The following is a 25,454-nucleotide window of genomic DNA, read 5'->3' as shown; positions in this document are numbered from 1 at the left end:
TTAGGGGCATTACCGCCATCTACTGCTGCGGAGTGTGGACCAGAGATTAACGGCTCCATGAAATGAAAAATACATTTTCCCAGTTTAATCCTGTGTCCATGTGTTAATTGTTCATTAATTTCTTGTAACATGCCAAATATATTTAACCCTAACGCTACCCATTAATCATATCTATCTAATAAACTCTTGTATAATAAATGATAAACTTGTATAAAAGGTGCTATACAGATAAAGTTATTATTATTGGTAGTAAACTCAAAGAAAACTCTAGTATTCGACCCACTTGGCAGGTTTATTAAGATTTTAAAGCTGAGCTCCTGAACTCCAGTCTTCCTGAGTTTTTCCTTCATATATTGTCTTTCTTTATCATACTTAGTACAACCGATGATTGTAATAGTAAACATAAATCAGTTGGATGCTTTCCTACTATACTGAGTGTGAAGGTGAAATGACCTAGCTGTAACTATGACCTAACTATATTTCTTACTGTTGTATTGACTTTGTTGTTTAAGGTGTATAGAAACCTTATTTCGGTGTTCTACTTATTCCAAACTATTACCTTGATTACCTGATTTGCTTTATGGGACTTAAATCTATGGTGTCTCTATGTAAAGCTTGTTTTGCTCATCTGTCCACCTCCTCATTTCTGCTCAGACCTACATGTACTGTATTTTTGACATAAACCCAATTGACATACCTTGTTGAATGAGTCTAGAATATACTTGTAATACTTTGAAAAGAATATCTTGGTGGATGGAGTTGAAGGATATCAGGCTCTTGAGAATTGAGTGTGTCCTAGTTTATTCTCCTCTACACACTGCAGAGCCAAGAATACTATTGCCAGCATCTCCGCTGAGTATTCCAGCAACTTTCCTGTCTGAAACTGAAAAAGCAACCCCACTTATCTGATGTTCTGGATTTTTTTGACCCATCTGCACATACCTGTGTGCACTGGGAGTAGCAACATGGACTGAAAATGCTGTTAGCAGGTCCACTTTCCCTCCTTGAGCTCCAGCAGGCATAAATCTGTCTGCGGTGTTGTGTGTGTATGCATCATGAATGTATTAGAAGAGCTATAAGGTCTTATAACACATTAACTTCTACATCTACAATCATAGTTTTTACTTATATACCATTTAGGTGGGGAAAATGTTTTTTTAGACGCACATAATGTGAGTAGGAACACTGTTTAGTCTGTAGGAACCGATAAAAAGGATTTTCATCAGTACCGGTGTTATGTCGAAGTCTGTTCCCCGTCGTTATGTGCCCATTTACCTTAACCAACAGTATCTCTAACCCCAACCACACATCTTTTGAGGTGCTTAACCTGGTCCCAAATTTACTTTAACCCCAACAAGTTGTCTCCTTCACACCTAACCATAACACGAGGTGGTGCGACGGGAACATGATTCGAGGGGTAACAGACTTCGACATAACACCGGACGGGTAGGGCGGGCAGTTTAAACTACCGGATGTGACGTATAGGACAATAACGTTCACTCTTTTTTTCAGGTTGGCATGGCTTTACGATGGTAAACACAACTTCCAGGGCTGATTTAGTCTCCTTTCGGCACTTTCTGTGCTCTTGCGATACTAATTCGCCTTTGCTCTACGTTTTAAATGTTTCCTTTAAATGTCCGTGTAACTTTAAGTTGCAATGTTAGTGAAGCTAGCCAACATTAACCAGAACGGCTAGCAGAGTTGCTAACTTGCGATTGTCTTGTGGAGAATGTCCACAAGCATATTTGAAGAAAAATGAAGAGAAAAGTGGCCAAATTAAGACTGAGCCCAAACGAAGAGGCTCAGCTGATACGAGAGGAACATGAAAGGAGGAGAAAACTGCGAATACAGCAGGTAATATCGGGTGATAATAGCAGAAAAAGCTCCTTTCAGTGGTGTCTCTGCTTCACTTCGTGTCCGTGGTTTCTGATGAACTGACAGCTTATTACAGTAATACTCCAACAAAATAAACCCTGAGGGGATTGCCATTAAGTAAGATTACCAGATAAGCCAGATCTCAGTGACTCAGGCTTGTTTTCAGGAAATTCGTTTGATAAAGAAGGTTTAAATAGGTCTGACCTGGTCCTGATTAGGCTAGTTTTTATATAAAAGTCCCCCACTCTCACTCAAAAATATGTTTAACTATATCAGACACAAATTAAATGTATTTTACACACACAAAACTTGTTAAAAACATGTCCGGAAGGGTTCTTAAAGTTAGCTTCTCTACACCTGCCAGACTGAAATATAGCAGTGTTTTCTCAACAGATCTCTTTACTATTTCACTGTAAACATGAGTTAATTTGCAGTACATGTTAAATTTTGACCTGGTTTGAACTTATCGTGTTCTTCTTTCTTTTTGTTCAGTCAACATATGGGTTTATGAAGCACTGCGGTTACAATAAGTGCAATCATCAACTTTGATCATTGGCTGTAGCCTCATAGTGAGCTGATATTTTGTCTGACATGACTCCAAAAGTTCTTTTCTGCTATGTTTATAACAGTGGTTTACTTCGTTTTTGCTGTAATATTTTACCCTCCATATCATGTTTGTATTATTTGCTGCTCTTTGTCTTTACATGTGTGTACATGTGTTTTTTGTACTGTGAACTGATGTGATCCGTGCTAAAGTCACACAAGCTCTCATTCGGTGTTATGAAACAGCTCAATCCTGGTTCAATTAGTTAGACACATTCAGGACATGCATTTTAAAATGAGACACTTTATTAAACACCCCTTTGGGTAGTCTTCAAACTCAGTTGTTATTTTAAGACTAAGTATGTGTATATATTGCTCAACCACTAACCTGGTGGCTTTTGACTGACCCACAGGTGCGGGAGCAGCAGCGGTACATCGCGCTGCAGATCCGTCGAGATGTTGAGCAGAGACGAAAGCGTGAAATGGAGCAGCTGGAAGAGGAGCTGAGGAAGGACTGGGAGCGACAGCAGAGGGAGAAACTCCACACACTGCAGAGGTTATATCAGGAGAGCCTCCAGCTTATTGGCCAGGGACACAGAAGTGCAAAAGAAAATGTAAGATTGATCTAAAAGAAGAAAGACGGCAGCTGTCCCTTGTGTTCATTAACTGTGGTTTTTGTCTCTGAATGAAGACAATACACCTGTTAATAAAACTGTCACAGTACATTTTAGTCCCTGTTGAGTTAGTTGCGTTAGAGTTCAAGATGTCATTCTAATTTGGAGACAGTGAATCTAATTTTGATTTATTTCCATAAGGAACCGGACATGGCAGCCATAGCTCAGAGGGAGGCGGAAAATCACTCCAAAGCAGAACAGCGCTATAGAGAAGCCCTGAAGGAGGTCAAATCACAGAGGCTCAAAGACCATGAGAGGCAAAACCAGTGAGCGGCATCTCAAACATTTGCTTGAAAGATGTTTATATGTTAGAATTTCACCAGAATGAACAGAGCATTCCTTTTGTTTTTCTGTAGATCCATCAATGCCAGGAAAAAGGCACTGCAGGCAGAAAAGGAAAGATCAGCAAAGGTTGCGAGCCTCCCACCACCTCCTGCAAACCCCATTCAGGTGATTTGTGGGGTTGAGTTGTATAAATAGGTTCTAAGTTAGTCAAACAAGCCAGCTGGTTTTGCAAGATCACATTTTAGTTTATGGTAAGAATCAGTCTGGCTAATTGTCCTAAAGGTGTCAGAGAATTAAGTTTGTGTTCAGTGGTTCAGTAATGCTTAACGTGCATTCACAGTCAAGTCAGTTTTATTCTTATAGCCCAATATTACAAATTTGCCTCAATCTGTGCAGCATACAACACCCTCTATCCTTAGTCCTTCGATTCGGGAAAAGAAAAACTCCCCACAAAAACACTTTAATGGGGAAAAAATGGAAGAAACCTCAGGGGGAGCAACAGAGGAGAGGTCCATCTGCCAGGACAGACAGACATGAAGTAGATGTTTGTGTTTACAGATTAGACCAGATAGTAAATTACAGTACAAAATTAAAAAGCCATATTGACTAGTGTGAGCTTAGCAGTGGCTTTTTCAGTAAACACCACAAGTAAATTCAGTGGTATGATTTGTTATCCTTTTGGGTTGGACATGCAAATATCTACCATTCTCTACATGTGCTAGGATGGCCTGATGGTCTGCTATGATGGGTTTAACCAGGACTGTCCTTCAGAGCATCAGTTGGCCAGATTAGATCCTATTTACAAAATAAAATATAAGCTTTCAAATTTGCATATTTGAAGTTATGGATGGATGTAACCATGTCTTTTCTTGTTCAAGCAGAACATCGACTCCAGGAAGCCACATGTGGTAAAGAAATCTGATGTGAGCGCCTTTGCTGCCACGCATTACCACATGCCTGAGACCACAGTGGACAGAGAGGAAGACACAAAGCAGGTAAGCCCTCCAGTTATTATATGCACATGACCCTGTGGTTTGTTTGTCCCTCCTCCTATCAGAGTTGTCAAATCTGTAAATGTTACTACAGCCTAATGCCCACGAGGGAGCTGAACTGGAGGTGAGGAGACTGCAAGACTTACAGAGGGATGAAGAGAGGAAGAGAGAGGAGCAGCTGGAGAAGGCTCGTCTCAGGGGGAAACAGGCTCTGAGGAGGGAGCAGCTCATGCAGGTAAGACCTGCAGATAAACACTGAAATCGTTCATTTGTATCTGGCAGATGATTTGCTTTAATGTGATGTGCTCTCACTGCTAAAAAAGACAATAAATGTTCCTCCAGTGAAATACAAACCTTCTGTTTTTGTGTTTGATGGCCTCCTTTCAGGATCGCGAGCGCTTGCTTGTTGAACTGGAGCACATGCAGCAGACAGACCTGCTGAGGAGGAGACAGCAGGTGTCACAGATGCCTCCTCAGATCTTCCAGCCTCTCTACAAGAGACAAGAGATGAGGGACGACTTCCAGAGGGAGATGGAGTTTGCCTTTGAAGACATGTATACTGGAGAGAGGAGTAAGGACTGTTCAGTGCTGCAGTATTTAGCTATGAATTTTGTAAAAATTGGCTACAAAGACTATCATGTCTTGCTTGCAAACAGTCTTGAAGCAGCCAGAAGGTGGCATTCTGTCTTCATTGTACTGAACTTTTCTTGTGTTTTCACATTGCAAAATGGCCACAAATCAAATAGTAATATAGCCTCAATGCTTTGGTGGAAGAAAGATAGCAACAACAAGTGCAGTTTTAATGGATCCTCTTTAAACGTCTCCTGTGTCTGATCCCAGGGGTTAAAGGTGACCTAGTTGTCCAGCTGGTACCCGAGCCTCTGCCAGCTCTGTCAACAGGCAGCCAGGACCAAGAGCTGGACGTCACACTGGACGAAATCGCCACACCTGAAGCAGAAAACACACAACAGGGCGCCGAGCAAGAAGCAGGAAGCACTGAGCAGGAAATGTCTGCTCAAGGTGAAGAGAAGCACCAGATTCACATAAAACCTTAATGTGTTAGTTTTCAATGGTTGTTACAATTTACAAGTGTAATCTGTTAACCCTCTGGAGTCCACTCAACAGTGAAAACACTGAGCTGCTTTATTTATAGTAACATAACTTTATTTATATATGATGTAGAGACAAGCTGAGAAAACCAGATGAAGGTATTGATGTGGGGCTTTCATATTATTCCTCATTTATGTCTTTAAAACCACAAAACATGTTTTTTAAAGAATTTAAAAGCAAAATTATCAATACTTTCATTGATGTGGAATAAATGTAAAGTCAATGACAGTGGAATACATTTACTTTCATTGAAAAAGGCACAAAAACCAGTTGGGATAACATCACTTTACGTGTGAAAGAATATTTTAGTTATAACTATATTTTTTACAACTGACAACTTTCAATAATAATATTTTGAGTGTGTCATTACCTTGTAATTTGGGTTTCTGGTAGCTTTATACTTTAAACTTCAGTTAAATTGACAAAATGTTAATTTTAAAAAACAATCTGACTGTCTTATGGGATAATCTTGGTGTTATCTTCTTGAAACTCACGTTTACCAAACTAGAGCTGCATTCAGTGTTTTTTCTTGACTTGCAGCGGAGCCCTCCAGACCTGCTCCCAGACGGGCGTTGAGGAAACTCCTGGATCGTATCAGGAACCAGAGGAACCAGTGGACTAACCACGGCGGCCGCGTCCCCGCAGCCGATTCACTGACCATCATCACAGATCAGATCCCAGAGCGGGACACGACCATCGACACAGGCTCTCTGACCAGCGAGGAGAGAGACAAAACTACCCCCGTCGAGCTCCCTGAGCCCACCCGCTCACCACCACGTAAGTCACTCACTGACGTCAACAACACAGAGCACTCTTTGACTTTTCTTACCCTGATTTCCTGTTTGTTTTATCATTTTTTTCCCTTGTTTAAAAGCTGTATAAAGATGTTACGTTTACAGCTATTTTAAAAACTTTGCAGCCAAATTGATGCAGCCTTACAGCTACAGTATCAGCTGTTATGTTTTTTTCACACTTTTTGGTGTTAAATTTGACATATATTCCTGTTTTGTTTTCCTGATTTACATCTGAGTAAAAAATATATATTTTGTTGTTGTGAGATAATAAATAATCTGTGTTTTTCTTGTATTTAATTTGACCAGCTTTGGAGACAACGGAGCTGTCAGCTGCAGCAGATGTTCTACTTCCTGATGTTCTCGCCAACAGAATCCAAGAATTTGAAGAAGAACGAAAGAAAAGGGTTCGTCCTGATTCCCATTTATAAGATAACACTTTATTGATCCTCAGGAGGAAATCAGTTGATCTATAGTATGAATGACAATATAAATGTAGACAGGAGCAGTATGTGCTACCAGTCTGTGTTACTGGAAACATGCAGTACACCATTAAGACTGAAATGGTAAATATTCATCTCCCTCTCACAGAGATCTCTATACAGTATATTGCCGCTTGTCTTTTTGCATTTCCACTTATCTGACAATCCTGCACAGCAGCCCTGCAATAAATCCTGTTTTATGTTCAGGTTTATGGTTTTATTCAGAGGTGGCCTGGTGATAGTGTCATGTGGTTTCTGTGATTGGTCAGAACTGATTGATCCAGGTGTATCTCATTACTTAATTAGTTCAATCTAAAGCAGGAGTGTGTTGTGTATGATGGGCATGCCTTTTCAGAGGAGACTTGACGTTTCCTTCTGCTCAACTTTTTTGTTTGAACATGTTGTCCTTCTTTGTTGAATTGAACAAGTTCAGACTGTGGCTTGATTTCCTGTTTTAGAGCCAACAGACAGAGGATTTTGTTTTGTAAAATATCAAAAGAAAAGCAAATTTGAGCATAATGGCGGTTGGAGGATGTTTTGTCTACATCTGCTTTTCAGTCAAACCTCAAAGTCTCAAATTGCATGATCTTAAAAACACCTGATGCCTCTATTTCACATGAGGTAATCAGGTCAACACTGCAGCTCAGCTGAAAACCACGTTTAGGATCAAGCTTGTCGGTAACATCTGATGGCAGTGGTGACTGTTTTTTTAACGCTTTTGTCCAGGAAGTGGAGCTCGAGAGGCAGAAGCAGCAGCAGATAGTCTTGCTCCAGGAGCTCGAGGAACAAAAGGCTAAACTGGAGCAGATGCTGCTCGAGGCCCAGCAGGAGAGAGAAGACCTGAAGGCTGCTGTGACCCAGGAAGTGCCTGTTAACCAACCAGAAGTACCTGTCCATGACCAGGAAGTCACCCACGATGTAGAGGTAGACCATTTCAGTTGTCCTTCTCTCATACTTTGATGTCAAAATGGACATCAGAATAGAAAAAAATATGTCTTAATATTCCTGTTAAAGTCCAATTTTTAGGTGTACTGCTGGATCATCTTTTAACATGTCCAATGTAAAGTGTGTTCAGCATAGTACTGTATCTACTTCAGTGATGTATGATTGTTACCTCTGCACTCTACAGCTGTTGCCTCCTGCTAGTGAAGATGACCACACCAGAAGGGTCAGAGAATACCAACAGCGGCTGCTGGAACAAAACAGGTTTGTTACAAGCCTGAAGGAAACACTCCTTTTTACTGATTAACCAGCCACTTTCACTACAGTCACGTCAAGTTCAACTGTTTTACACTTTTGACCACCTTTTTTATTTTAGAATTCACCAGAGGTCTGTGGAAGTGGCTCGACAGCGTCTGGAGGAATACCAGCGAGCTCTACGAATCCGTTACAACATGACCGCCACATCGTTGCAGCACGCCGTCGTGCCTCCAGGCCTCATTCACCCACCTCTACACAACACTCATCGTCTATGTCTTCCAACTCCTCTGCAACTCACTACAACTCCTGCAGTGCCTTCACACATTCCAGCTAAGCTGCAAACCCCTGTGGAAGTTCCCACAAGAGAGTCAGACTTTATGGCTGCACCTCCCCGTCTCCCTGGCTCTAGTTTCAGTGTTGACTCCAGGTTGCTGTCAGATGAAGAGGAATTTATTTCAAACATTTCCAGGACCCAGATACAGGACGTCACCGCACGGCTGACTGGCAGCATAATGGAGAGAGTAACGGAGCACCTGCCAGAGAGATTGAGACCTTCCTCTGTCACCTCGGAGCCACTGCCTTACAAAATGTTCACAACACATCACTCAACCACCAGCACCCACCTCCAGCCAGCCTCTGATCCCATCCAAGCCGTTAGTCTGAGTGTTTCAGATGATGCCCCTTTGAGTTCAGGCCAAACAAGAGTGAACACTGGGACTTTACTGCATGGCTCCCTGCAGACTGGGTCCCTGAGAGAGGACGACGTGGAGAGTCAGAGACGAGAGCTTCGGGAGATCCAGAGACAGGTGCTGGAGCAGAGGGAGGCGGTGGCGCTGCAGCAGAGGCATCAAGAAAGGGAGCGGCAGAGACAGGAAGAGCAGTGGCAAAGACAGGAAGTGGAGATGGAGCAGATGAGGCGGCAAAGGGAGGCGTTGGAGGCTCTGATAAGTGCTGATGCACAAGTGAGTCAGGAATTTTAATGTTGTGGTCTTTACAGTACAGTAGTTTGGATTTAGTCTTATGTAAAAGTAAAGATACAACAGCAGGAGTAGTTTTTATAGGAACACTGCAAATTAATCTTCATCCCTGTAAATGTCCCATTGTTTAATTGGAAAGATCATCCCTTAGCTGACATGTTTGAGCCTCCTTGATTGCAAGTATGTTGAAGTGCCCTTATTGAAATATTTCAACACATGGGTAAAATCATCTCTCCCTGTTGTATTTTCTCTCCTGCAGCCGACTCCAGAAGTCGCCAGTGAAGTGTTGGCTTCAGAGGACATCGGTCAAACCCGCATCAAATTACTTGCATCCCTGCTTAGAGCTATAGAGGAGTCTAATGGAGGAACTCTGTCACATCTAGAAAACCATGAGGAGAGAGATGGTTCCCCTCAACAACAGCCATCTAGCAGGAGTGAGACAGGTAACTAACACGTGAGATTGCTGATATTTGCTTCCTGCTGTTTCTTTCGCTACTGGTTATCATAATTAACTGGATGAATTTACGCATTTCCAGATACACTCTAGCTCATAAACAATAAATGGCATGCACTATAAAGTCACGATCGAGTACATTTTTCTTTTTTTAAATTTCCATTAAGATCCCATCACCCAGAGCAGTGTTCCTGCCCCAACCTCAGTCCTCCCCTCAGGACTCCTCCTCCCTCCCCCTCGAGCAGCAAAGCCCCCGGTGACCCGTGTCAGGCTCGGCATCATGGAGGTGACTGAACAACATGAGCTCAGTGCTATTCAAGAGGTGGAGACCCCAGTCAACATCAGCCAAGTCACAGGTCAGCAGCTCAGCCCCAGAAACATGCATCAACTAATTAGAGGAATATCAGCTGATTGGATTGTTGATGTTTCTCCTCTACAGGCCCGGAAGACGGTGTGAAGGCGCTGACACACGCTGCAGACTGGGTTCTGCAGGAGGAATCTGAATCGTCTGTGGCCTCTGACAGGACTTTGCAGACACCCTCTGTGTCCAGCAGCGAGCAGCAGGCTGCTGAAAGACCAACCGGCTCCGGGACAAGCTCAAGAAGATCCAGCCATCTCATCTGGAGAGAGAGGCTGCTGACGGGGGCAGGAACATCTCCAGAGTCCTCTGAGTCTGGTATGTAGAGGGAAACTGAAGAGGGGTGAGACGAAGAATGCTGATGGGAAGAAAATGGTTGTTCTTTTAAATAAAGATAAGAGGGGTGAAAATTAAGATATTTCCACTCAGTTGAAATATTGTTTTCCAGATTCATTCCGGAGAATCATCTCACCGATTTCCTCTGACTCTGGGAGAGGAGCCGATTACTCTGGTCCTGGAATCACAAGCTACAGATCCTTCACAGAGGTAACCAGGCCAGTTAAAGATGTACAAAACATATTATGCGCTCTTTCCTTCCCAGTGTATCAGTCTTGTGGAAAACTTTTGCACCAGAGGCTGATTAGAAAGTTACAAGGGAAGGAACCGTCTGGTCAATATGCTGTGAAAGGAGCATCTGTCTGATCTTTTTTTTTTTTTTTTTGTTATGTTGAAACTTTAATAGTAGTTTTCTCTTGTGCAGTTGGAATGATGCTTTTAGCTTATACAGACAGCAGTGATAATGGTACTCTGAAATTTTTCAAGACAGACGGGTGACATGAATTTCATCGTATATTGACACAAGGTTTTGCTTATTTTATATCCTCTGAGGTTCACATGTTGTGGATCAATGATGAAAATTAGCCAAATCTGAGCACTTGGGCAGTATCTGCCCCAGCCTATGATTATGCTTGAGAAGCTTTTCTTATGTCTGTCTCTCTTTTCTGTGTGTGTGTGTGTGTGTGTGTGTGTGTGTGTGTGTGTGTGTGTGTGTCTTGCTTGTCTGTCTGTGTGAGAGTGAATTTGTGTGTGTGAGAGTGCAAGTTCTTGTGTGTGTGTGTCTTGCTTGTCTGTCTGTGTGGAGTGAATGTGTGTGTGTGAGAGTGCAAGTTTTTGTGTGTGTGTGTGAATGTTTTTCTGCATACTGAGCGATGATGTGAAATTACTGTACCTGAAGTGTATTTTATCAAAATACGTTTCATGAAGGTTTCTACACTTGAACTGAGCTCAGTGAGTCTGTGTGCGTATGTCCATATCATCATAAACCAAATACAAAATTAAACTTAATTTCTGCACAGATTCCAAATATTTACCAAAAAGTGACAGTATGAGTAATTTTAAAATAAAAGCGGTCAATAGAAGGGGGGACTTCAGTTTTGTCAGCTTATATTTCTCATACAGACCTTTTTTTTAAAAAACACCAGAGTGTGTTTTTCATTCAGACTCCTGATGGACCAGGAGTTCTGTGCCTAAGAGACTCCAACTTCATTCTGCTTTAAGGCAAAGATCTGAGATGCACTGTAGCTAGAAGCCGGACATATTGTAGCTATGACTTGAAAGTGTGTGTGTGTGTCAACTGTGTGAGTATGAGTTTATGTTATGATTATCTCCCCACCTCTTTCGTCGTGCGTCAGTCTGCACATAGGCCTCCTGATTCTGACTGCCTCTCCTCCACCACCATCTCCACTGGCAGCTACATCACCACCGATCCCGAACAAAACTTAAACACTGGTGAGTAACCGTTCACTGACTCTTCATTATTAAATAGAGAATCTGAATCTGATCAGGACTCATACTTTATGTACAGACAACACATTAGTTGTGTTTCTAACTTCATCTAAATCTGTTCACCTCTTCTTGTTCTCCTGCTTCATCAGATGAATCTCCACACGACAGACGTTGTGTAGAACAAGGAGGAGAAACACATTTACTCGACGTCTCCTCTCCATCCGGTCAAAGCTCCTGTATTAAAGACAGCTCTGCTGCAGGCCGTCCTGCTCTGACTGTAGAATCTGTGTTTAATGACAGCAGCATCCAGCGCATCATTGACAGATACACAAGGGAGCTAAACATCTCCCTCAGCACCGCTGGGAAAACCGCAGGTATACTACACATACTGCTCACGTTATCTCTCTCTAAGAACCTCTGATCATCTTAATAGTTATGTGATAAGATTGATTGCACCTTTTCTAGAAGTTGGGATGGAGCAGGCCCAGTTATACTTGAAGCAAACTAGTTTGTACACCACATCTGAAGGCAAAACTGTTTATATACATATGTATTTTAAACCAGAGGACTGACTTTAAGGTTAATATGTCTTATTTCCTCTTTTTTTTTCATCTTCAGACAGTGAAGGCTCATTTGTGGAGGAGCCTAGCTCTTCAGTCTCCCAGCAGTCTTTGCTTCAAGTGTCTGAGAGGAGACAAGAGGATGAAAGATCTACAGGTCGTCAGTCTCTTCCTTCAGACACAGCAGGGGCAGAGAGGAGCGGCCCGGTCAGTGACTCACAATCCAGTCTGATCTTTTGAGAATTATGTTCTTAAGTTTTTATTGGTTCTAATAAGTGATACTGGAGTTTTTATTGTGGTAACCTTGTTTTGTTTTTCCTACAGGAATGGGATAATACAGTCAATCCGATCCTGGAGCCCTTCTCAGGCGAGGATCCGTCACTGGCTGAGGACTCTTTCAGACCTCTGATTGGCCGGCCAGCAGATCAGTCGTCCTGCCTCGCTGCTGATCCGAGAGAGTCAACCATGGAGCAACTGATCAGTCAACCTTCAGCTCACTCGTCCATGATCGGTCAGTTTCCAGGTCCGCCGGCGTCAGCAAGCACGGATCAAGGTGGATGGGATTCCACTCTGAGACGTATGATCGGTCGACTCTCCCATCCGTCAAGCTCTCATTGGCTGAGCGGCGGGCAGGACTTTTATGCGGGTGAACTGATTGCTCAGATGGAGGTGGAGCAGTCGACCACCTGGTTGGACGAGGGTGCAGAGGAGAGCCGGATGAGACCACTGGTTGGGGAGCTGGATGAGACTTTGGGCCAGCAGAGTGGAAGTTCAGGTAAAAGAAGGGTTGTGTGACCTTCTAAATTAATAGTTGACAAAATAGTGATTAACTTGAGGAGAAATAAGTGAACTCAGTGCAGTAAACTCTCCTGCACTGCCAGTTTATATCAGCATACGTAATGACTTCTGTGAGAGTTATCACAAAGTGTCTATTTATCCATTTATGCTCAGGTTTGACACACTTGTCTGACACACTGTTTTTTCCAAGACTTCATCATCTCATCTTCTGTTTGCAGGTGAAAGAACCTGTGTGGATCTCGGTGTCTCGACTGATGTCAGCGTACCTTCATACCCAACGCTGCCTCCTGAAGCCTCGTCACACAGCGCTTCTGTTCCAGATGTAACTCCACATCCACAGTACCAGACACAGCAGAACCAGACCAGTCCAATGGAACTGGGCCCAGAGAGGACTGAAGGTGATACATTACCCAAGATCTTATGTTGGTTTACTAGAGGGAATATATTATCATATGCACAATGTGTACAGTTTATCTAAAGTCTTGTTGTTTTTTTGAGCCAGCTATCTTGCATGTATTTGTCTTACTAATTAGAAACCTAATTGTCTTTTTTTTTTTTTTTTTTAGTGTTTCAAGGCTCTGACTCATTTCACTCGCTCCTGGCTGAGGTCACCCACAATGAAACGGTGGACCCTTCAATGATCTTTCACCAGCCACAACACGACGCGCCAAGCTCTCCTGAAGGACAGCCACGGAGCAGGGACTGCAGCGTTTCCACTCACTCCGAAGACTTTGAAACCCGCACTAATCCTTCGGTTGAGTCTGAACCGTCACCTGAGCGCCTCAGAACAGAGGATCCGCCCAGGACAACATCCACCGCCTTACACGAATCCTTCTCCCAGCTCGTCACCTCCCAGTGCCACCCCCATGAATCTGTCCTCATGATGTCTCCCACTGCTCAGGATGTGGAGCTAACGGCTCAGAGTCTGTCACATTTAACCGTGTGTGATGCAACATCTACACTCAACATGCCGCAGCCAGAGGGAGGAGAGGCAGACAGAAACTGCCTTTCTGAAAGGCACGAAGATTCAGTCCCGTTTGGTGACCTTCATGCACGAGAACTGAAGTCTGAGCAGAGTTCAAACCTGAAGAATGATGTTCCTCTCTCAGATAAGATATTGGTACAATTGTCTTCTTGTTAGAGTTTCAAAAACTTATACAGTCATTTATAGAGTAGAAAGTCAGATGAATTTACTGGTTTTTTATTTTTTTTAAACTTTGTCCTCCACTCATCTCTCCCCATCTATCAGGAAGCTGCCAGTAAGAAGGGGATCCTGGAGCAGTCAGAGATAACACTACTGAGCATGACAGACACCACACTGGACAAAGACACAACCGTCTCTGAGGACGAGGGAATGTGGGAAGACAAACACGTAGAGGAGTCGAGGGAGGAGGAGCAGACGGGCCAAGAGACAGAGGTGACTGTCCAGTTATGGAAATGTGCTACAAGTGACCATCTATACATGTTGTTGACTTTTTGACTTGACTTCGGCTGTAGTCGTCGTCTCTCTAATCTCTGACATCAAATCTTGTCTTCTAGGAGCCAGAAACCACTTTAACTGAGGAGACTCCAGCTGCTTTAAAAGAGGACAAAGACCAAACACATCCAGGTAAAATCACAACAACTAGACCAAATGTATTTAACTGATGTGTGTAGTGCTGTATGGCTGTCACTGCTGAACTGTAGGGAAACCTGCGCCTGATTTTTAAATATAGATGTGATCAGGAACACAAAAGAATATACAGAAATATACAGTATCCCAAATTTTTGGCATCTTTTGAGCCTTGTTGTCCTTCCCTGCATGCAGCGATGCTCCTGGAGTTTCAGTGGGGTCCAAGCAGAGACCATCAGGAGGTCCACCAGAAGAAGCGCAGCGCTCTCCTCCAGAGATCATCTCGCAGGGTGGAGGAAATCAAGGCCAAAGGGGCTCTTCTCAAGACTCAACGCGAGATCCAAGCTCCCGCTGAAACTGGAGAGCAGTCTAAAGCTAAGGAGTCTCCACCGGTCACCTGCAAGGCCAAGACGAAGTCAGAACCTCAAGACCTTAAGAAGAACCTCAACACTAACACCAAGTCAAAGGGAGGAAAGGCTGAGCAGGCTGGAGATGAAACTGTTGAGAAATCCGGCTTCATCAAGCAGAAAAAGCCTCCAGGTATCTTAACGTTATACCATTTGATCCAAATCACTTACAGCAACACAAACACTATTTGTATCATGAGTGTGAGAAGTTAGAGCCCTTAGCTTAGTTTACATGATGGAATTTTTAAGATTTGTAACAGCACATAAGGTGAGAACAATGGAGGTTTCTAAGAATAAATGGTGTGTGTCAAAACACAGCCATTCACCTCCCAGTCCTTTAATCTTTTGTGCTACTATTCATTAACAAACCAGTCAGTGGTTTGTGTTAAAGTAACATCTCTGTGAGCTCTATCAGTTTAAAAACAGCTTTTTGAGGTGTGGGAGGCTCTGCACTGCACTGGGTGTAATACGCCTTTTTCTTGAGCAAAATAAGAACCTGCTAAGTTTCATTTAAAGATCGGCTATAAATCACTGCCTCATCAAACAGTCAGCAACTGTACCAGAGGTATTAACCTAGAAATTACAACAGTCTGTTTTTCCTGTTTCTCCATCAGTGAGTGATTCTAGACTGAAAAACGTGGATGAAGTGAAGATCTGCACACCTGAGCAAAGGAGACGGGATGTGTCTGAGATGCACAAGAGAACTCAGAGGTACTGCTAGAATATTATAAACTTTTAACCTCTACAATGTCAACTAGGGGTAAATACTGCTTATCTTACTACAATACACCAAGACAGATGTAGATCTTCTTAACCCATTTCCAAACAAAATCCAGCCATTTTTTCCCTTATAAATAATTTGAGGGATTAGACCTAAAACTTTATTACTTGCCCTGAATCTAAATGACATAATGTGCTTGTGTTCATGTGTTTCTGCAGACTGTATGAGCAGCTGGAGGAGGTGAAGCATCAGAAAGAGGTCCGCAGCAGACAGGAAGCTTACGCCAAAAACCGACTGAAGGCCAAAGAATTCCACCAGGTAAAACACTTGAATCATGAATGTTTTGAGAAAATTGTTTTATGCGTATTAAAATCAGATTGCACCAAACTATCTACCTGAACTGAGTTTGAGTTGATACAAGAATATTTTTCTCTTCACAGAAAACCTTACAGAAGCTTCGTGCCAAGCAGACTCGGTAGCGATCGACTTTGAATGTGTTGTAGTTTTTTTTAAACTTTTGTAAATTTAAGTTAATTTGTAGAATTGTCAATAAAGCATTAAGTTATTTGAAGCTACTTGTTGCACAAAAGTTTTTCTGACTGAATTATATCTCTTCCTGTGGCTTAACAAGTACCTGGTGGCAAAATGTTGCCAGATCAAGATATTTTAAATCAGTTACAACATTCAGATGAGTTTGATGGATAAAAACATTCAAGTGATTTACAGATATTGTAAAATTAACAACAATGAGCTAAACACATTGTTCTACACTGAAGGATACAGCAAGTAAGATGAGTTTAGATTTGGATCATCTTCTGTTCTAAGAGTTCATTCCTGCTGCCAAAACACTATTTATGAAGCTACTGTGAGATTATAAAACACATTCAGACAAATCTGTTACTATTACAGTTCATAAGGGATCATCAGTCAACTGTGCAAAGATGTTAATCTGAACAAAGTTACAGCATGATTCTGATTCCACACATGGACGACTTTTTATTTCCTTTTTAGTTTAGATGGTTAAAGTTAAGTTTCCCGTTATCACAAAATGTTTCTGAGGCATTTCCACCCAAAACAATAATAATAATATTAGATCTTTGGATTATATCATCCACAAATGGTCACATTTTGTTAAGTTTTGGTGTTTAGAAGCTCAGTGTAGAAAAACAAAGTCACATGATGCGGTTCCCCTTTCCCATGAAAAGGCCACATTGGAGGATTAAACAGCAGCTTTTGCCTCGGTGAGGTTTTAGAGTTTAGAGAAAGTTATCGTCTTGGGACTCTTCTTTTCCATGGAGGCCTGAGCTGATTTCATCACGTCTTGAGTTTGAAGCATGCTCATGTTCCACGTGGCCTGTAAAAAGGATCAACAAGGTAGTAAAAAAGCTCAGAGTTGACAAATTGCATAACTGAAGCAGGGTGATGCTGACAAAACATGCTCAGAGGAATCTTTAAAGGTTGTTACCATGTAGTCGAGTCCCTCTGTTACACTGTGGTCTCTGGAGTAGATGAGGTTGATTTTGGTTCCCTGCACAGCTACAGGGCTGCGACCGGCGATCTCCTCGGCCATCTCCAGAGCTCCGGCCATCAGAGCCTCCTTATCTGCAAACACGCGGCTGGAGAGGAAAGATGTGAAGGATTTCAAAATGTCAGACTTAATGCTCTTTGAACTTGCAGTCCTGTCTATCACAACGTAAAGCTTTATTCTTTTAGTCCCTTCAACAGACTCGCTGCTCATAAAATCCAGATAACAGATCAACAGTGTAACTCTGAGGAAAAACACTCACTGCATTGATGACTTATTAATTGTATAGTTTTACATCATTAATGGCTTTGATACAAGAAAAAAACATAAACTTTTCTTGTTTTTAGCTGCAAACAGCAGGCAGCTGTATCACAGAGCAGGTTCAGCTACTTGAGTTCACTGAGCTGAACACTGGTGATGCTGGTTAACCAGTACCACAAGACCAGTTATCAACTGGCTCAGTTAACTCTGGGTTTTCCTATCAAGCTATTAACATTCACGGAAGGAACGAGTTGGTTACAAGCTGATCACTTGCAGCATCAGTGAAACCATGAGTGAACAGCAAGGTGACAATATACAGTAATCACAGTTAAACCAGAAGAAACACTAGAAGTGATATCCAAATACTAAAAGGTAAGGTAATCTACTTCCTGCTGTGACATTAAGGTGCTTTGTGCTGTAATGTGACAAACGATAAATAAAAATGGTTAAAAGTAAATTAAAGCTGTTTTTGCTGCTAAACCAAAGGCTGCAGAAGATGAAACTAATACTTGATAAATTCAATCTGAATATTGTGTGTATTTATTTTTTCTTTAGTGGCTATACTTTATTTCCAGTGTTCAACTCATGTTATCTTGAGCTGCTGTGATGGAAAGAGAGCAAAAACTGTCTGATACCAAAGAAATCTTGTCTGGAATAAAAAAACTTGAATATAATTACTATTGATTAGGTTGTTAATACAATAAACTGTTTCTGTGAGAAGCCTTGTTTTAAACCCTGAGTGGACAAATGTTTTCTTTTTTTTTTTTTTTTAAATCTCTGACATAATTATCATGGCAAAGTGATTCTACTGTTGTGTAAAAATGTCTATATTGCTCGTTACTTTCATGTAAACTCAGGATTTTTGTCAGGATCCTGTAAGAATAATGAATCACTTGTTCCAGTGGGCTGGTTGGTTATTAGATGGGCTGCTGACAGGTTTTGATTTGAACCTGCTCTGGATCAGGTTAGCTGTGCAGCGCAGGTTACCATGGTGATCTACACCAGTTAAACATGAGCCAGCTAATCTCGCTCCACGGTGCAGGCCCCACGTTGACCCCTCTAGCTACAGAAATAAATAAAACAACATTTTCCTACATGTGATCCATTACAAAGACTATGAGCCTTAAACTGCATCAATTCCAGTGTTGCTGAGTTGATCAATTCAGCAATATTAATTAATAAAAAATATTAAATTAAAACTGGCCAACAACTTTATCCCAATCCAATACAAACAACACTATTTAATCAAAGAAAATTACCGTAATAAATGTCTCATACTGTAAATATGGCTGACAACAAAGAGACACAGGTTATATTTACCTGACTAGTCCGCTGCTCTTGGCCTCATCTGCGTACATCTTCCTGGCGGTCAGAGCCAGCTCGTTCACCAGGCTGGAGAAAACAGGAGCATTAATCTCCATGACGACACAGACGGTAAACAGAAGATTAAACCTCACCTCCAGTCCATCAGTGCTTTACTAAAACAGCCTGTTTACCTGCGGCTGCCGATGACTTTAGGAAGTCTCTGCAGGGTTCCAACATCTGCTGCCAGTCCGATATCGACTTCCTGTAAAGACAGATTGAGACTGTGGTGACATCATATATGACAGCATCAGTGACCTGCATGATTTGTTTCACCTGTATCCTTTAATAAAGCACTTTTCCCAAATCATGTCTACTATGATTGTTCTTATAAAATGTGTTTATTCATGCTTTATATTATTGTTTTTACCTGTTTGACCTTCCTCACCACACTTGCATGAAGGTTGGTGTGTACGTACCTTAACCTGGAACCAGGCGTCTTGGGTGCACAGGCGAATGTCACAGGCTGTGATCAGGTCGACACCTTCCACAGAGAACAACAGTGAGTCAACTTACTGAAGCTTTTCAACATCAACTGTGACATCGAGTGATTACAAACTGCAGCGAAGAGCAAGACTTAACATCTCCTGTATGAAAGAGCAGCTGATGTTTCCATACAAACAATGTTTCTGCAGACGACCTCAACCAGTATCACCCAGGAGCCAGATGCACAGAACTGTAGATTCAGGACTAAAACTGTGTGCATACATTGATTTATAGAGCTGTGTGTACGCAAGGTTTTATAAATCTCAGTCATTGTGGAACTATCCGCACGTGCACGAGCCTCATTTCCACTCTGACAATCAACCATAAATGGATGAAGACGCCTTGAACCACCTGTTTTCATATCAATTTGCCGCATGCTCCACCAGTCTGTACAGCTGTTCATGAAACAGACGGGAAAGAGGAAGTACAGAACTACAGTTTTGATGACTGTGTTGTGTCAGGGAGGTTCTCCAACAGCCAGAACAGCTGTTATTAGGCGCAGCTGTGCAGCTTTTTATACCGTCTATATCATTAATTCATCACATGGACGTCAGAAATGTAATCAACGGTTAGTTTGTAGACTTTTTTGTTGATTTGGGTCCCAATTAAGGATTAAAAAAAAGAGAATATTAACAGTGCAACGATTTTAATTAAAATAATGATAAAATTTATCACATAAAACTAATTAATCAATATTAAGTTTGTAGATGCACCTTTGATTGGCATTTTACAGATCGCTGTGTAAAAAAGTGTAAAAATCCCACAGTCAGTGCACTTGGTAATTATCTTAAACGATGTTTTAGATTCTGTCTCTTCCTTATTTTTCCATCTTCATCTTCATCTTCATCTTATCATAAACTTGCAGCTCTGGAAAAAAACGTGTGTACGTCTGGTCTTAAATCTGCGTGAGGAGCGCACATCTTCGCTGCACATTTTGTTTTTATAAACACCAGTTTATGTGGGAAATGGCCTTGTTTATACATCTGGCCCCTGGTCCCCTAATTTAAAATATGACCTTATGGTTGCACTATAATAATGTGATGATGATGATGATGATGATGATGATGTTGATGTCCTACCTCCTCCAACACAGGCTCCATGGACGGCCACCACAACAGGCTTTGGACACTACAGGAAGAAAACAATAAATCTATAATTTCACAAGAAAACACACTGACAACACAGTGTTTTCATAACTGTCATGATATATAATCACGTCTGTGTGATAAACACTCTTCAGGTCTGACCTTCTCTATGACGGAGAATGTCTCTTGGTACTTGGTGATCGTTTTTTTGAGGTTCCAGGAAATTCTCGCCGTGTCGTCGCCCTGCGGCTGGAGGACTTCGCTGGCCATATCCATCAGGTCGATACCTGGACAGTCACACGGTACACGATGACAACAAATCTACTGAGAAAACTGTTTCATTTAAAAAACGTAAACAGTCTGATACCCACCAGCTGTGAAGATCTTCCCTGCTCCAGAGACCACCACCACTCTGCAGTCTGGGTCTCCAGCGATCTCATTAAAGCACTCCACCATCTCACTGGGAGAGAAAACACAAAAGTTTCTATCAGTGTTGGCAGATATCCACTTGATATGACTAACTCAGACTGCTGAAGCCTCATATAAGCTTCACATCGACTTTTAAATGACTGTGTGGACACACAGTCATTTAATATCCTGTATGAACAGAAGGAATCATTACAGCGAGGAAAACCTCTTTCACTGTTCATATGGACACCTGACTGTTGTTTAAAGACACATTGAAAATTGTGAACCCGTCCTTTAAACAGGTCAGCACTGTATGTAACTCACAGCCATGTTAATTTGTTTGTTTTGCATGTTTTTGATGGCTAGGGCCAATGATTGCATGTCAATTTAAATGGCTAAAAAAAAAAACAGATTCCTGCCTCCAGAAAGCTTTGTTCATGGCGTTGCGTTTCTCAGGTCGGTGAAGCTCGACATGTGTGACAGACTCTGCTGGATGACTGATGGCCAGCGTGGTGTAAGGAGGGGTGGGGCCACCTGAGGACGACATGGCCCTGACCGCAGCCTGGCAGGGGAGCCTCAACCCCCTGTCTGAGAGAGAAAAGACAGACTGATATAAAACAACAGAATGAGTTCATCCAGAGACAACAGGATGAAATGCAAGAGATCAACAGTAAGAAGTGCAACGTTTAGAATACAAGAAGAACAGAGAGAAATGAAGGATAAATGAGGTCAGAAAATCGTCAAACAACTAATTGCATACTGTTTTGATCATAAATTAATCAGTTTAGGTATTTTTTCAACAGAAATAGCAAATCATGAGGAATCGGTGACTGACTGTCTTTAGGTTTTTTAACTGTTGGTTGGATAAAACAAGACATCTGAAGATGTCACATCATCAAGATGTCACAACATCAAGTAATCCAACAATTGACAACTTGTTATTTATAACCCTGATCCAGGTATTTTATGATGCACTGCAATGAAACTACACAATCCTGAAACACAATATTAAAATTAGCGTAGGGCAATATATCAATATTGTATCGATATCATGATACGAGACTAGATATCATTTTAGATTTTGGATATCGTAATATCATGATATGGCATAAGTGTTGTCTTTTTATGACTTTAAAGGCTGTATTACAGTAAAGTGATGTAATTTTCAGACAATTATAGCTGTTTTATTATTTGCTTTTACACACATAGTCAATATATTCACATTACTGATGATTATTTATCAAAAATCTCATTGTGTAAATATTTTGTGAAAGCACCAACAGTCATCCCTACAATACTGTCACAATATTGATATCGAGGTAGTTGGTCAAAAATATTGCGATATTTGATTTTGTCCATATCGCCCAGTTCTAATTAAAATACATATATTTAAGTTAGTGTAGTAAAGTGTCACACAGGACAAGAGGAAGAAGGATTTCATTCACTAGTGTCAAGCAGTAGAGATGTTAGATGTATTTGTAGAGCAACAACTATTTCTGGCTTTGCAATTGTGAGGATTTGCTGCTTTTCTTTGTCTTGTGTGATCATAAACTAAATATTAACTGGTTTTGTTGGGAAAACAAGCAATTGAATGACATCACGTTGGGCTTTTGGAGCGTTTTTCAGTTTTCAGACATCTTATAGGCAACGATTAAACAATTAAATAATAAAAATAATCAGCATTTTAATTGTTAATGAAAGTAATTGTTAGTTGCGGATCTAGAGAGCTCGACAACACAACCTTGCATGTTGCATAAAATGCTAATGTTGCTCTAGTGACCTTTCACCTACATAGCCATTCAAAGCTTTTGTTTACTTCCGTTTCATTAACATTTATCTACAAAGTACACGCTTAACGACGTGACAAACATGTGTATGTATCTCACATCAGGTGCACCATGAAGTTAATACGTTTTCTTGCCTTTCTTCATCCATCATCTTCCTCAAAGAGAGGCTACACAGGGTCCTGATGTGAGCCCCTGTGCGAGGTGACGGGGTCCCTGATCTTATCCATCACTTTCTGAGCTTGGAGACATTTTCAAAAGTCTCTCAAACATGTTTAAGATGCCTTTCAATTCACTATGTAGTTATTACATTTTACCCAAATAACACGACGAATAGCTGGAGTTAATGAACACACAAAACATTGTCACTCACATGTTTGAGATGCCTTTCAACCCACTGTGAGGTTAATACGTTTCCATTAACAACACGACTAACAGCTAATGAACACACAAAACGATGTCACTTACATTTAGTGAGAGCTGACCTGACAATGACAGACAGCATCGCCCTTTGAACGTTGGACTCTGTTTGACTGGTCTCAGTGTACTCGAGTCCGGACTCCTAAATGTATAAAGTATTTCGAGTTTTCTAGTACTGTGTGTTGCCCTCCTTCATATCACTTTACTAAATTAAGTAAATAAGTACGTAAATACTTACTTGGGTAAGTAAATACTTCCTTACTGTGGGCGCTGCAGCTGATATAACTATGTTTGGACTCGCAGCTGCTCTACATGTTTACGGGCCGCCATATTTTAATTTCTAGGATGGCGAAGACACGACCCGATCTACTCTGCTTCTGATTGGCTAGAACTCGTTGCCTTCATTGGTTGGATTTAGGCGTGAGGAGTGAGATTGGTTGGGGTTAGGGTAAGAATGTCAGGGTAAGCCAATCAGAGGCAGAGTAGGGCGGGTCGTGACTTCGCCATCCTAGGAAAAAAATATCGGTCACGATAGCATAAGGCAGTTTTTTTTTTTTTTTTGAAACTTTATTGAGTAAATGAATGAATAAGAGGTACATTTTTGAAGCGGGGGGCGTTCCACAACAACATATCTGAAATAGAGAGAAAATTAAATTAATTTATTGAAATTATTAAAAAAATGAATAAAAATAAATACATAAAATAAATAAAACAACAGAATAAAGTTAAATATAGACATTTGTTATCAGTTTTTACAGCCGTCTTCTCAGTGCAGTATTTAATGGTCTATAAATACTGCTCACATTCTTTATGAAAAACTGTGGAGAGAGGGTTTCTGTTGGCAAACTTACACTTATGAATATGAAACTTAGCTTAGATAATTATAAGACTGATGATGTAAGCTTGTTTCCAATTCTTTCTGTTCTAACTTAAAAACCTAAACAGTACACGTTTTTACAATAAAGCAAAATCAGCCATAAATGTAACATTAATAAACTTAGAAACCTCTCTTTGCTAACTTGTATGACAATTTAGAACTTCTTTCATTTAAACAGATCCAAGAAAAATATGATGTACTTAGCTCACAATTCTTGCAATTAAGAAGCTTAATTCAGGTTTATCAAGATGATACCCTTTCTATTAAGAAAAAATGGGTAGTTGATCTTGAGGAAAACACTGATTTTGTTCAAATGTACATTTTGGCTCATACAATTGGAGGCACTAGCTCTTACAGTTCAAGACTCAGCATAGAACATACTCCACTAAAACTGAATGTCATGCATTCAGAAATGTCCTTCTTGTGTTTGTTTGGTCATGTTGTTAATTCACCCCCTATTGGAAGGAAATATGTCCTGTTATTTCATTATGCTCAGAACTCAATATAATACCCTTGTCTCTGTCTACTTGTCATTTTTAATGTTGGGGATTGCCACCAAAGAAAATTCTGTAATCTTATACTTTATTGCTGGAAAGCCCCTTTCCCCAACACTGTTGCAGTGGAAGGCAGAGTTGTCAAGCTATATCCCACTTGACTACTTGTATTTAGGGATGTGCAAAGAGCCAAGTACTATATTAGTCACTAACTTCATTGGAAATCTTCAATGTGGCACTGTTGGTCAACCCATGGGTTGGGAACAGTGGGAGGTTTACATCAACTTTCTTTCCATATGTAGGCGGCGCAAGGACTTGTGCCTTTACAACAACAGTTCCTGGCCAGTACAGGGATCGAACCTGTGACCTTGGCGTTATTAGCACCACGCTCTAACCAGCTGAGCTAACTGGCCTGCTGCTGCTGAGAGTCCTCTTACAACCACGTCCCTTATACAAAGACAGGGAAGCAATTGCTTTCGAGTATTTTGCGAGCTGTTGGCACCTCTCTCGTAATCATCTTTAAGAGGGGAATTAGCTCAAATGGTAGAGTGCTCGCTTAGCATGCGAGAGGTAGCGGGATCGATGCCCGCATTCTCCATTACCTTCTTTTCTGTGGAGCCAGACAGCATCCACTGCTTTTTGTTTGGAGGCTGATGTCCCACAATCACGCCATTACAAAAGGATATTGTGTTGTGTCACCACGATACTTTCTTGATGAGAAACATAACTATGCCTGACCTTCTGGAGGACATTTACCTTCTGTTCTCAGGCAGCTTTTGCCTTTTCATAATCATCTGGTTGAAAACTTTGAATGCTCACAGTTGGTGAACCTAACTCTACGCTTTAGTCCTCTGAGCCCACGGGCGTGGCCAAGAACTTCTCAGGAAAATACTGCACGAGACATACAGTATGTCAATGGGGAAAACCAGTCACTAACTTCATTGGAAATCTGAATACTGAATACGCCTCTGGAGGTGCCACCTCCAGAGGGGAATTAGCTCAAATGGTAGAGCGCTCGCTTTGCATGTGAGAGGCAGCGGGATCGACGCCCGCATTCTCCATTCCCGTTTCTTCTTTGGTGTAAAATGGGTCTTTGCCCTGAAAGTCAATGTCGCAGCATCGTGAAGT

The 25,454-nt window shown here is 41.4% G+C and overlaps 2 protein-coding genes, 1 long non-coding RNA gene and 2 other non-coding genes across 7 annotated transcripts; 3 read left to right on the top strand and 2 right to left on the bottom strand.

The window, feature by feature from the left end:
• Window positions 1–1,476: 1,476 nt before the first annotated feature.
• cep295 (centrosomal protein 295) lies at window positions 1,477–16,195 on the top strand. The gene is made up of 29 exons (XM_067595481.1): window positions 1,477–1,854; window positions 2,832–3,032; window positions 3,234–3,358; window positions 3,449–3,542; window positions 4,259–4,372; window positions 4,464–4,604; window positions 4,757–4,940; window positions 5,210–5,389; window positions 6,020–6,256; window positions 6,580–6,677; window positions 7,479–7,676; window positions 7,882–7,958; window positions 8,071–8,914; window positions 9,189–9,372; window positions 9,551–9,739; window positions 9,823–10,059; window positions 10,190–10,287; window positions 11,433–11,529; window positions 11,676–11,900; window positions 12,145–12,293; window positions 12,411–12,861; window positions 13,103–13,282; window positions 13,451–14,004; window positions 14,134–14,301; window positions 14,424–14,493; window positions 14,692–15,036; window positions 15,518–15,614; window positions 15,843–15,942; window positions 16,065–16,195. Exons 1-29 carry the CDS (start codon window positions 1,756–1,758, stop codon window positions 16,101–16,103), a joined length of 5,775 nt encoding a protein of 1,924 aa, XP_067451582.1. The 5' UTR covers window positions 1,477–1,755; the 3' UTR covers window positions 16,104–16,195.
• On the top strand, window positions 10,298–11,207 carry LOC137186498 (uncharacterized). Its single transcript, XR_010929023.1, has 2 exons — window positions 10,298–10,815; window positions 10,883–11,207. It is a non-coding gene; the product is annotated as an uncharacterized lncRNA (long non-coding RNA).
• Window positions 16,122–23,328, bottom strand: ech1 (enoyl CoA hydratase 1, peroxisomal). 3 transcript variants are annotated; one of them, XM_067595482.1, is made up of 11 exons: window positions 23,194–23,307; window positions 23,004–23,097; window positions 21,171–21,339; window positions 20,715–20,803; window positions 20,506–20,630; window positions 20,338–20,386; window positions 19,192–19,256; window positions 18,907–18,977; window positions 18,731–18,802; window positions 17,090–17,240; window positions 16,122–16,978 (listed from the first exon to the last, which is right to left on the bottom strand). In XM_067595482.1, the coding sequence occupies exons 2-11, from the start codon at window positions 23,038–23,040 to the stop codon at window positions 16,874–16,876; spliced, it is 933 nt and encodes a 310-aa protein (XP_067451583.1). In that variant the 5' UTR covers window positions 23,041–23,097; window positions 23,194–23,307; the 3' UTR covers window positions 16,122–16,873. The 3 variants fall into 3 exon arrangements, with proteins under 3 accessions (XP_067451583.1, XP_067451584.1, XP_067451585.1); XM_067595483.1 differs by lacking the exon at window positions 23,004–23,097 and having other exon boundaries at window positions 23,194–23,328; XM_067595484.1 differs by lacking the exon at window positions 23,194–23,307 and having other exon boundaries at window positions 22,909–23,013.
• Window positions 23,329–24,665: 1,337 nt separating this feature from the next.
• Window positions 24,666–24,739, bottom strand: trnai-aau (transfer RNA isoleucine (anticodon AAU)). The gene has a single exon. It is a non-coding gene; the product is annotated as a tRNA-Ile (tRNA).
• Window positions 24,740–24,851: 112 nt separating this feature from the next.
• trnaa-agc (transfer RNA alanine (anticodon AGC)) lies at window positions 24,852–24,924 on the top strand. The gene has a single exon. It is a non-coding gene; the product is annotated as a tRNA-Ala (tRNA).
• Window positions 24,925–25,454: the final 530 nt, after the last annotated feature.

Source organism: Thunnus thynnus, chromosome 7 (assembly GCF_963924715.1).
Source record: "Thunnus thynnus chromosome 7, fThuThy2.1, whole genome shotgun sequence".
In the NCBI taxonomy this organism is placed as follows: Eukaryota; Metazoa; Chordata; class Actinopteri; order Scombriformes; family Scombridae; genus Thunnus; species Thunnus thynnus.
This window is presented reverse-complemented; position numbering and strand designations above follow the sequence as displayed.